General features: G+C 32.2%; 1 protein-coding gene across 23 annotated transcripts in view; it reads right to left on the bottom strand.

The window, feature by feature from the left end:
• Positions 1–13,674, bottom strand: part of LOC111707140 (tropomyosin) — a 32,703-nt gene that overhangs the window by 8,985 nt on the left and 10,044 nt on the right. For 10 of the 23 annotated variants that reach the window (XM_023480162.1, XM_023480158.1, XM_023480157.1 and 7 more), the window contains exon 4: positions 11,671–11,796. In XM_023480162.1, coding sequence (XP_023335930.1) covers positions 11,671–11,796 — 126 coding nt within the window. Of the gene's footprint in view, positions 1–5,059; positions 5,262–11,670; positions 11,797–11,816; positions 11,943–13,674 lie in introns of those variants that run through there. The other 13 variants (XM_023480163.1, XM_023480161.1, XM_023480159.1 and 10 more) reach the window with 5 other exon arrangements.

Below are 13,674 nucleotides of genomic sequence, written 5' to 3'. Positions count from 1 at the left end.
CCCCCCCCCCCATATATCACATATATATTAGAATAACTGTTGTGGGGAGGGGGGAGGAGATACATGACAAAGGAACATGGAAAAGGGAGTGGCGGGATTACTAAGTGAAGACTTCAATTCAGAACGACATATTTTTAACCTTTTTTTTGACATACTTTGACGAGTTGAATTTTTATAATTTCTTTGGGACGCGTACGCTTTATATAGATATAATAATTCAAAGGAAGTGTTCTGATCGACTGGAAATCTAAGAAAACATGTGTATTTTCCCTGTAATATTTTTTCTATTATTTTTGTCTGAAAAATTTAAATCTGATTTATTTAAAATCTTGACACCCTAATTGAACCCTTTAATTAACCCCTTGAATCATATCTGAAGAATAAGACACGTAAAACCTAAACCGCCTCGTCTTGTAAACACCCAAGGTCGCGTGCTTGCGTGTACGCAACCTTGCGTAAGGGAGCAACAGGATGCGTCACACAACGGAAGAAAACCAGTTATTGACAGGGATGGGGAGGNCCGTTATGAAGCCCCGTTTTATGCCTCAAAAGTCAAAGGTGATTTATAAGCATAAAGCCAACTATCACGAGAGAAGGGGAGATCAATTCTCTAGAATAATATTTTCATATTAAAATAATTCTTTTCCAATTTCAAATTCATTTTGCTAAAGAATGAAACCTTTCAATTATAATCAAATGCAAAAACAACTGTTTTAATCCCAGGAATGCATTTCAGAAGTTTAGTATAAGTAAATTTTTTTTAAAAAATCTAAACAATTTAATTAAAATTTAAAAACTTGTGTTTGATATTCTCCGCAATAAATCCTCATGTTTAAGAATGTTTGTTTATGTTATTGAGATAAATACAAGTTTAGAAATCTAGAAATTAGGATTAGAATATAGTGGAAGGAGTGGAAGGGATTGGTGGGTTGATGACGTCATTAATGAATCAATGAAATTACCAAAGGATCCGCTGATATATGGATCAAGGAATTGGTTAATAAGGTAATACATCGATCTAAGGATCGGTTGATAATGAAGGCTAAATCAAATGATTTTTTTTCAAATGATGAATGGATCAAAGGATTTGCCGACAAAAAATGGATGGTACAAAGCATTGTTTGATCAAAGGATTGTTTGATCAAAGGATTGTTTGATCAAAGGATTGTTTGATCAAAGGATTGTTTGATTAAAGAATTGTTTTATTAAAGCATTGTTTGATTAAAGAATTGTTTGATTAAAGGATTGTTTGATCAAAGAATTGTTTGATCTAAGAATTGTTTGATTAAAGAATTGTTTGATTAAAGAATTGTTTGATCAAAGGTTTGTCTAATAAAAGTTTCGTAAAATCAAATCATGATCAAATGATGGGGAAATCTAAGGCATGGCTGATCAGTAAGATGGGATGGATGTATTAAAGAATTAGTAAATCACAAATTGATCGATCAAAGGATAAATAGATCAAAGAATTGACTGATGAAATAATTATTGGATCAAAGAATTAATCAAATAATATATTGATCAAATAATATATTAATCAAAGAATTGATTGATCTTATGATGATTGGATTAAAGAATTGATTGATTAATGAATCAAAGGATTTGTTGACCAATTGCAAGTCAAATGATGATGGATGGATCAATAGAGTGGTGAGGAAAAAAGGAAGAGTGGACGGGGAGGGGGTTAGGATTGACGAGGAGGGGGTTAGGATGGAGGAAGTGTTTCAAATAGAGCTATGGATTAAAGATGATAAACCTGAAATGATAAACAATTTTTTTTAATCTAAGCACATCATAACATTTTCAAAGCTCAAACATTACAATTTTTTTTCTATAAAAAAGTCCTGTTTGTCGTTGTAAAGTATAAGTTTATTCTAAGATTATTAAGATTATCATCTGTTGATTATTTGTTGGTTTAATATTTTTTAAATCAAGAGTTTGTCTTTTATCAATAATCCATAGAGTAAACAATCCTTTGAATTTATAACCAGACATAAAACAATTTGAATAATCCAACCAAACATAAAACAATTTGAATAATCCAACCAGACATAAAACAATTTGAATAATCCAACCAGACATAAAACAATTTGAATAATCCAACGGTTCAAAAAAGACGAACAAAAATATATTTAAAAAAATTAGATTTAAATAAACACAATTACTTTAAAAAACATATCTTAGTAAAAGTTTAACTTTTACGCAAAAAAATATAAAAAAAACTCTTTAATAAAATCAATAAGCATGAGGGGTGATTAAAAAATGTATATATGATGATGTCTCCTTAAATCCAAACCAAACATTTTACACTAATTACTCTACACTTACACCCTGTATTACTATTGCAAGCCTTAATCTATTTTTCTAACCTAATGTCACCCCGGAAATGAACTTCCCGTTGATAAACACATGTTTTTCAGAGTTTTAAAAAAACCGCAAAGCAAATAAAATTTGCACATTTTTTTTGAAATTTGAAAAAAAGGTAAGTTGTTTATGTTAGCCCTGAACCACAGAAGCAAGATAAAGATAACATTTCGAACATTTCGCACCCAACTACAATTTAAGATAAGAATTTAACAAAAGATAAGCGCGGGAAATAAATCAAAAGTCCCTGATTAAAAAATAACATTATCTTTAAAATGAATTACGTGAGATATATCCTTAAAAACAAAATAAAATTTTGAATGAATGAATGTTAAATTAGAAGGCGTATGTTGCATGGTTATGGTTTCCAATATGGGTGTTTTCTTTAATATACTAAAACTGTCCAAAACAAAAATCAACCTTAAATTTTAATTTTTATTAAAAAGGAAACGGCATCCAAATGAAACGAGACAAAATAAATATATTCATGAAATATTTTAGATAGATAACATTAAATAATGCAGTAGAAACCAAGGAAAACAGCTGTTATTTTTCAAAGCACTATTTCAGAGAGTATAGCCAATTTTATTTCCATTAAGACAAGAACAATGATATAATAGTTTTGTCTGCCATATTAGACAAGAGTAATGGTGTCTACCATATCAAAAATGAAAAGTTCCGTGTTGTCTGCATAAGACAACAAGAGTTAATTTTGTTCATCATATCAGAAAAGATTAGTTTATTTCTTTTTCTGTATTAAGCAAGACGACTGGAGGATTTTATGGCATTTTTATTCAAGTGGTAGGACGAGATAAAGCTGCCTATCGTATTATAGAAAAGAGTAGTTAACGACTGTATTCAAGTGGTAGGACGAGATAAAGCTGTCTATCGTATTATAGAAAAGAGTAATTAACGACTGTATTCAAGTGGTAGGACGAGATAAAGCTGTCTATCGTATTATAGAAAAGAGTAATTAACGACTGTAATAACAGGACGAGGAACTAATGGTGGCCATAAGACATGATTGTTTATGTTTGATACTATTAGACACCAAAAGTGAGTCAAGGAAAATTGAGTTCTAATCTTAACATGAAGGATTACTATGCTGTCAATTAAAAATTAAATTTGTCACAAATCAATTAAATTATTGTTTTCCAATGTTTATAGTATTAATATCGTATTAAGGAGTAAACGTTGTCAATAATAAAAGAATGTACACGAAAATATAAAAGCAGCTGGTAAGGCATGGAATTCTTAAAATTATTTGGTCAATCTTTTAAAGTTAATCTTGATGTCTGAGTATCGATATAGGTTGCACAATATTTTCTTAAAACTAGTGTTTATTGTATCTTTATCTACAGGGTGTCCCACGAAACATGACAGTATGCAAGAGGCCTTGAATGTCGTCTTGATTTTTAATATAATTTGCTGCGTTTATTTGTCAACCTAATAATTATGTGATAATTGTTTCAAGAATCATACATGTTAAAGTAGATAGAAGACTAAATGTCACAAATAAATTCAAATATCAAAGACGACTTTCAAGTCGTCTTGCTATTGTCATGTTTCGTGGGACACCCTGTATTATCTGTATATTTACATCTATATTTATGTATTTAAGGCAAGGAGTAAAGAATAGAAGGGAGTACAACTGACGCGACCCGCCCTACCATATGATTATGCATGCTTTGTAGACGGTACTCCATTTGTATAAGAAATATTCAGAATAGGTTATTGTATACGCGGTAATTGTACATCAGACAAATATTTCTTATTCAAATGAAGTACCGTCTGCAAAGCATGTATAATCATATGGTAGGGCGGGTCGCGTCAGTTGTACTCCCTTCTATTTTATACTCCTAATTTTAAGGCAATGTATCTGTACCTTTGAATCTATGTATCAGTTTGTATGTATCTATCAGTATTGGTCTCTAAGTATCTGAATTTATGTATCCTTACCTATTATCTGTATCTATTTGTCTATGTACCTATGTATCTATTTATCTGTATCTATGTTTATATGTATCGGTATCTATATTTATGGATTTTTACCTATGTGTCTGTATTTTTGTTCCTATGTATCTGTATTTGTGAATTTCGATGTATTTGTATCTATGTGCTATGCATCTGTATTAAAGTATCCATGTATCTATATCGATGTATCTGTATCTATGTGCTATGCATCTGTATTAAAGTATCCATGTATCTATATCTATGTATCTCTATGTATTACGAAGGAACAGGTGAATCATCAAGTTACATGAATATAAACAGAAACCTGTTAACTGATAATTAAGCACAGGCAGAATTTTATCAGCCTTTAATTCCGTTTTAAGTCATTATCAGTTGATAATTAATAATTAAAGATTGTTAAAATAAAACTGAATTATCTATTCATATTGCCAAATGCCCAGATTTGGGTCTAGACATTAGTTCCAGATAAATCTGTGGATGTGTCCTTAGTCAGACAATTTGTTCAGGATATTTTAATCAATAATTTGTCTGAAGAAAGACGACAATACTTTTGATGGGGGGGGGGGGATAATGGATAAACAGACAAATTTTCAAGAAGATGGGTTGACGTTAGACAATTTGCAAAAATGGGTGATTTGTAGGCACAAGGCAGGTAGTTTTACTATCATCTTAACAGGAGTTTGCCGGTTTTCTTAAAACCTCAGTGTTGACGCATTTTTACCTCTTCTCTACGCACAATCTCTACTTGGAGTTTGCGTCCCATATCTTCAGCTTCCTCCTTATACTTCTCCATCTCCTCCTTGGTGAGACGCATTTTCTTCTTGAGAACATCAAGAAGAGAAGATCCCTGAGCCTGTGTTGTCATGTTGTCTCACTATCGTGTTCTAATGCACACTGAAACTTAGACTGAAAACTGCGCATGCTCTGTATTGAGGGAGCGGCAGGGAGAACTCTCAACCGGGATCCTCTCACAGCTGTTCTCAGGAGCAACCAAACCTAAACCCGGAGAGAGGGACCTTTGCACTTCAAACCCATCTTCCTCATTCCTCAAAACCATTCTTGTTTTTGTAAATTTGATAAAGAAAGATGAATATTTTTTCCATTTATCAACAGTTCTTCTCTTTTCCTTGGTTTTCGCTCATCAAGAGGACAAATCCCTAACTTGACCCATCCCGTTCCACCCCCTTTATACTCTCCCTACCCGCATAAACTTCTCACAAACCCTTCGCTTCAGAGGGATAAAAGAACGCTAAAATGAGAAGGCTTTGTCTCGTTAACCTATTGCATGTCAGGCTGTGCCCATCTCACTTTTGTTCGGGCAATGCGTCCTATGGTACTGCACGGGTCACACAGTACATTGATATAAACAATGGAATTGTACTGATATATAATTTTTAAGTACAGTTTCGAATGAAGATTTTTTTCCAGAAAAGGAAATTGTAGAAATAATAAATGGTATTCTTGAACCATGATTAGATGGTATTCTTGAACCATGATTAGATGATATTCTTGAACCATGATTAGATGATATTCATGAACCATGATTAGATGGTATTCTTGAACCATGATTAGATGATATTCTTGAACCATTATTAGATGATATTCTTGAACCATGATCCATGATTAAATGATATTCTTGAATTAGATGATATTCTTGAACCATGATTAGATGATATTCATGAACCATGATTAGATGGTATTCTTGAACCATGATTAGATGATATTCTTGAACCATTATTAGATGATATTCTTGAACCATGATCCATGATTAAATGATATTCTTGAACCATGATTAGATGATATTCTTGAACCATGATGAGATGATATTCATGAACCATGATTAGATGGTATTCTTTAACCATGATTAGATGATATTCTTGAATCATGAATGATGATATTCTTGATCCATGATTAGATGATATTCTTGAACTATAATTAGATGGTATTCTTAAACCATGATTAGATGATATTCTTGAATCATGAATGATAATATTCTTGAACCATGATTAGATGATATTCTTGAACCATGATTAGATGATATTCTTGAATCATGAATGATGATATTCTTGAACCATGATTTGATGATATTCTTGAACCATGATTTGATGATATTCTTGAACCATGATTAGATGATATTCTTGATCCATGATTAGATGATATTCTTGAACCATGATTAAATGATATTCTTGAATCATGAATGATGATATTTTTGAACCATGATTAGATGATATTCTTGAACCATGATTAGATGGTATTCTTGAACCATGATTAGATGATATTCTTGAATCATGAATGATGATATTCTTGAACGATGATTTGATGATTTTCTTGAACCATGACTAGATGATATTCTTGAACCATGATTAGATGGTATTCTTGAACCATGAGTTGATGATATTCTTGAACCATGATTTGATGATATTCTTGAACCATGATTAGATGATATTCTTGAACCATGAATGATGATATTCTTGAACCATGATTAGATGATATTCTTGAATCATGAATGATGATATTTTTGAACCATGATTAGATGATATTCTTGAACCATGATTAGATGGTATTCTTGAACCATGATTTGATGATATTCTTGAACCATGATTAGATGATATTCTTGAACCATGATTAGATGATATTCTTGAACCATGACTTGATGATATTCTTAAATTTTTAATAATCAATGATTTTTTTTATATGTAAAACTCTTTGGATTTATCAAAAAATAGACTTGGAGCCTTAACTTTTAACTATAGAGTTACCCACAAAAGATCAGACTTTGAAGACGACCTAAATATCTCAGAATATGTCAATCTTAAGGTTGATTTTGGTCTTCTGCCTGAAATATAGTCGGTTGAAGTTGATATTAATGATTTAGTTCCGAATAAGACGGTTTAATAGTTTTGTTAAAGGGAGTGACCGGCTATGTAAGGTAGTTGAACTGAGTATGCAGTGTTGTGGAAAGCTTCTTTCGGATTCATTTTAGACATACTAAACTTTTTAAAGATCTGTAAATCCTGAGTTTGAGCGCAAATTCGACGTTCAAAACTCCTAGTTTGGGGGTTGATACGTGTTCAGAATTAGTTTTTTTAAATTATTGAATAACCTTACATAGCCGGTCACTCCCTTTAAATAAATTTAAATCTAAACAAAATTCTTAATTTATCTGGTAATTTTGAAAGCAAAAATGACAGACCACATTTTGGAATATATTTGTTGCCAAATTGGATGCCGCGAACTATTACGGAGGTAAAAGAGGACTTTTAAGTCTAAAATCAATTACGCCATTAATTTAACAAAAACCCCGATTAATCTTTAAAAACTCATCCTTCGTGGGTAACCCTGTATATCACTAGATAGATGCACTAAAGTTAAGGAAACAGGGAGCAAAGTAACAGTAGTTAGGTTCAGCTAAAGATACATAATAGATTACTCTTGTACAACAAACTTGTTTCCTTATCAGCATTGCAATAAAAATATCATTGTGCACATGACAATGATACGTACAATGAATCAATGATACAATGAATCAATGATACATAAATACAAATCAACCTTTTTATACAGTTTAGTTGACACAAAGGCAAAACGTAATCTATAAATCATTTATTCATTCAGGAATTTATTTAAAAATTTACTAAAATATTAAACTAATCATTTAAATAAAGCGCTTGACATTTTTCAGTACGTGTCTCTCTCTTAGTCCATAATATTCTTTTATAATGATAAAGTCCGTTATTTACTTCTAGGACGTTTTTTATTAATTACTGCTTCTCTAGTCCTCCTAGAAACCACAGATTATTTAGTCATGACAAAACAATTTGGCGTTTTTTTGTTTAAGTGGGTGACTCTCTTATGATTACTTTTTTTGTGGGTAACCTTTACCATTATTTTTCACTGCATGAATTAAGCTGTTTTAAAATTCGGTGATGGTGATGGGCCAACCTCTGTAGAGTAAAAAAAGTCGATGTAAGTTCTGCATTTTATTGAAAATATATTTTGGGCCATTGGTTGAAATACACGTAAGGATTGATAAATACATAAGTTCCAAAACCAACCTTTTTTTTCTTATCTAAATTATCTATGGAAGGAACCTACTGAGCTTATGCATCTGTGTGTGCACGTGTCTGGGATGAATTGTAAATATATATTCTCCAGATAGGTTTATGGATAGGTAGGTATGCAATTCAACTGTCTGAGTCATAACAAGTCAAACTTGTCCTCTGTACATTTAAACTAGTCTTAGGAATACCAACACTTGTATTCTGTGTTATACCAAAACTTGTATCCTGTGTCATACCAATACTTGTATTCCTTGTTATACCAAAACTTGTATCCTGTGTTATACAGAAAGACTAAGGATAATCGAAGGAAAGGATTAAGGTTTGTGGGTAGGGAAAATCCAAGGAAAGGATTAAGGTTTGTGAGTAAGGATAATCGAAGGAAAGGAGTAAGGTTTGTGAGTAAGGATAATCGAAGGAAAGGATTACGGTTTGTGAGTAAGGATAATCGAAGGAAAGGATTAAGAATTGTGGGTAAGGATAATCGAAGGAAAGGATTAAGGATTGTGAGTAAGGATAATCGAAGGAAAGGATTAAGGTTTGTGGGTAGGGAAAATCGAAGGAAAGGAGTAAGGATTGTGAGTAATGATAATCGAAGGAAAGGATTAAGGTATTAAGGTTTGTTAGTAAGGATAATCTAAGGAAAGGATTAAGGTTTGTAAGTAAGGATAAGCGAAGGAAAAGATTAAGATTTGTGAGTAAGGATAATCGAAGGAAAGGAGTAAGGTTTGTGAGTAAGGATAATCGAAGGAAAGGATTAAGGTTTATGAGTAAGGATAATCGAAGGAAAGGAGTAAGGTTTGTGGGTAAGGATAATCGAAGGAAAGGATTAAAGATTGTGAGTAAGGATAATCGAAGGATAGGATTAAGGATTGTGAGCAAGGATAATCGAAGGAAAGGAGTAAGGTTTGTGAGTAAGGATAATCGAAGGAAAGGATTAAGGGTTGTGAGTAAGGATAATCGAATTAAAGGAGTAAGGATTGTGAGCAAGGATAATCGCAGAAAAGAATTAAGGGTTGTGAGATTGCTCTGGTGGAAGAATGTAGGAGGAGGCTGACATAGATTAATTAAACTACAGAGTCAGCTCTAATCCTCTTTGATCTGTTTCTAGTTATTGTAGATATTTTATCAGTGGTGAGATCCACATCATTTAACTTCATGTTTTAATAAAGCAGTGTCATCAAGCGTTTACAATATATTTATCTAAATAAGGAATAGAGAACATTTTCTTGCTTGTCGTGTTTGATGGACAACCGATTGAAAGATACGAAGTTATGAATGCAAAATTGAAAATTAATTCTGTAAATCTTGAATTTAAATATTTGAATACGATGAAGGTAATTGAACTAAGTACGACTGTTTCAACGACGTCTCCGTATTATATAAAGTTTAATTAAGACAATGAGTTATTTAAAAATTCACAACACGACTCAGCTTAAAAAATTATTTAACTCGAATTTAAACTGAATCTCATTTAAAACTTTTCAACTTGGAATAATTTTATCATTTATTAAATTCTTCTCCTGTCTGTGATATTTATGGTCTGTGATTGGTTGAAAAGTACGCTAGACAACGTGAATATTAGATTGTCAAGACAATGGTTTAGAACCAGTGTTAAAGGCTGAGCATCCAGGCAGGAGATGGATACAAAGATCTTAGGATTTAAATAACGAGATTCTCGGACAGGATATGCTAGAGTATATTCATACAGAGGGATTCAACAAATATTAAAAGTCTTTTATACAGGGTTACCCAAAAAGGATAAGACTTCAGGGACGACTGTACGAATGTTATTCATGGGTCTTTTTTAAAATTTTCTTGTTTTATATTCAATGGATTATTTAACATGATAATTCAGTCGTATCCCTATTCCACAGTTTTATGGGTCACCTGAATATATTTGTAAGTTATTGATGATTTCATTATCGTCTTTACTTTCCCATGTTTTAAGATGATCCCTGTCTAGCGTAAGTATAAAAATCAAACAATGCTTACATTGTTTAGCAAGCTTAAAAAAATTCTTTAAGTTTGGTCCCTAGGGTTTCAATTAGGGTTTCAATCGGAATTCCGTTGCGCGGAATTGCGTGCAATGGTTGCCTCCACTTGTACCATTTCATTGTGCACAATTGCGCTATAATTGCGAAAAAGGAAGCAATTAAATATTCGCGGAATTGCGTGGAACGGAATTGCTTTTCCATCTAAAATCAATATTTTCAACTGTTAGACTTACAAATTTATGCAGTAGATACAAGAATGGAAATATCTCTGTAGATTTAAAAATAATCGAGGCCAAAGTTTTGCAATTGTTTCAATAGTTTTCAAATTTTTAAGTTTCTATTAATTTTCTAGTTAATTAACAATTTAAAATGATACATTTTTGATTCGTTCACATTGGTTGAACATTAAAATGGAAACTTTTCTGGTTAAAATTGTAAGGTTCGTTTAATCAATATTAGATATTTTGCTACAGTGAGAACCAGAAAACTATGGAACAGAAGGACAACATCACAGTGCATTTGATGTCGTTACAAATTAGCAAAAAGCATTAATTGGTATCTTATTAAATCACTTATTCAGTTACAATAGTCTGCTTGAGTCTAAAATGTCGTCTTCCTATGCCAGAGTTTTTTGGTTATCATGCTGCAAATGAATATTATAAAAAATATTAAGCTTAAAATCAATTTTCTTAGCATTTGAGACTAAAATGTTCGTGCAGTTCAGTTTAGTGAATGCCACTACCAAAGTTTAAATTGATTTTTTTGTTGTTGAAAGGAATTGCACAATAATTAAAGGTATAAATTCAATATTATCGAAAAGTTGAAACACAAACGCAAGAAAGTTGGACGGAATTGCACGCAATTCCGCGCAATTCCGTTGCGTTTATTGCGCGCAAGGGCTTGCAAGTAAAATCCACTTGCGTTGGAAACACTAGTTTCAATAACAATGTTTGTGTAGTTCTAAATCTAAAGACTGTTAAATTCTGTGATCAAAAATCAGTCAAGAAATCACCATTTTCTGATGTTCGCTCTTGTGCAATGCACAATGTACAAATGTATACCAATATGTACATAGATAAATAATAATGTAATAAAATCATATGATAAAACAGTAAAATTGAATATTATATATTATTGTTAAGAAGTATTGTTTGAGTTAGTTAGTTAAAAAGGAAAATAGGGCACACCAAAATGTTAGAGTCCAGCATCCCATTTTTATCGAGCCCCCCGCCTCCCCCCATTGTTTATTCATGCACTGTCTTGATGTGCAAACTCACATTCTGGAGCGCCTTCTCCCTCTCCTCCAACCTAGTGTTAGAGTTCTCTAGTTGGCTAGTTGTGCTGGTCAACTCATTCTCTAATTGTATAATCTTCTTCTCGAGGGCTTCAACCTCCTCCTTGGCCTGAACAAATCAATACTTACATTCTGTAGAGCTTTTTCCTTCTCTTCCAGTCTCTGGTTTGCATTCATCAGCTTCTCCTGGGTCTGATCCAGGTCGTTCTCCAGCTGCTGCATCTTCTTCTGCAGCTCCCTCACCTCCTCCTCAGCCTAGGTATACAGAGGTACGGTTAGTATATTGTATAAGGGTACCATTAGAGTATACCGGGGTACCTACTTCCTGCAGATACTCTTAGTACAGTGTTAACCAGAAAACTCTGAAATAAGAAGACGACTTTTAGACTCAAATTATTACTTTTTATAGTCTAATGAGCATATGGTACACATAAATTGTGCAGTGTATACAGACCCATTTCACTTAAGTAATGATTTAAAAAGTGTCTCGTAAAACTATTTGCTTTTTAATATCATCCATTATACTTAAGTATTAAGCTTTTAAGTCGTCTTCCTTTTTCAAAGTTTTCTGGCTATCACTGTATAAAGGGGTACCTAGAGAGTATATTTAAAATTCGGTGATGGTGATGGACCAAACCTCTGTAGAGTAAAAAAGTAGATGTTAGTTCCACATTAATTTTAGAGAGTATATTGGGGTACCTACTACGTATGAGACACTTTTAGTGTAAAGAGAAACCTAGAGAGTATATTGGGGTACCTACGTCCTACTACTGTCAGTATACTGGGTACCAAGAGGTACTTTTAGTATAAAGGGGTACTTAGAGAGTATATTAAGGATAATAAGGTACCATGGCTCCAGAGGTACGCTCATTATAAAGGATGTGATCTTTACAATATATTGGGGTACCTATAGAGCCTCAGTAAATACCTAGAGATGCAAGATAACTGGAAATATTCACATAAGTTTGAGGTACTTAAAGATACCCAGAGTACACAGAGATACACTTATTATATGGGTGGACATAAACAATAGTCAGCATATTGGGGTTCCTTGTACCTTGTACATAAAATAAATCAAGATTCAAGCATTTTTAAACTTATAAGTTTTAAAAAGTCATGCACTCTATAGTTAAATTTAAATGTTGCAATCAGAACTTTGATTGCAGGTTTGAATTTAGGAACTGCAATTATAGTTTGATGCATAATTGCATTGGAAATGGCATTTAACAATTCTTTGAAGAATGCAATCATAGTTCAAAAGTGAATTTAGGATGAAATCATGGTTTTATGCACTTTTCATATCATAAAATTTTACTGTGGCATCAGGTTGCATTTAAGGGTTGCACTTAAATATAAACTGCATTGGGGTTGCATCTATAAATTCTTTAAAGAATGCAATCATAGTTCAAAGTTAAATTTAAGGATGGAACATGGTTTAATGCTGGATTGCACTTTTCATATCATTAAGTTTTTACTGTGGCATCAGGTTGCATTTGAGGGTTGCACTTAAATATTAACACAGGGGTTGCATTTATAAATTCTTTTTCAAAGTTGAATTCCAGGATGTAATCATAGTTTTGTGTATGAATGCAGTTTGATTTCAGAGTTTTACTGTGGCGTGTTGCATCAAATGTTTCATTAAAAGCTTGCACTTTAATATTTATACTTTAAGAGTTTAAGCAAGGAAAAGATATTTTTACTGCTTTATTATTTTTTACATTAATTAATATTTCTTTATTTTATTCATTTAAATTTTGATTGAAGGCAAAATAATTTTTTAATTGGGCTAAACTGTTAATGAAACAAACGAACAAATAGGTAGAAAGAAATTGAGTAGATAAGTATTATGTAGTGAGCGAATTCGTTTACAAATGAATGGGCGAATGGTTTAATTTAGAAGAATAGGTGAATATGTAAAAAAGTGAAATAATATGCTTAAATAGTTGAATAGATGAGTAGATGAATAGGTAGATAGGTAAATATGTGA

This window comes from Eurytemora carolleeae, unplaced genomic scaffold (genome assembly GCF_000591075.1).
Source record: "Eurytemora carolleeae unplaced genomic scaffold, Eaff_2.0 scaffold780, whole genome shotgun sequence".
Lineage (NCBI taxonomy): Eukaryota > Metazoa > Arthropoda > Copepoda > Calanoida > Temoridae > Eurytemora > Eurytemora carolleeae.
Note: the sequence above shows the minus strand (reverse complement) of the source record. Positions and strands in the feature narration are given on the sequence as shown.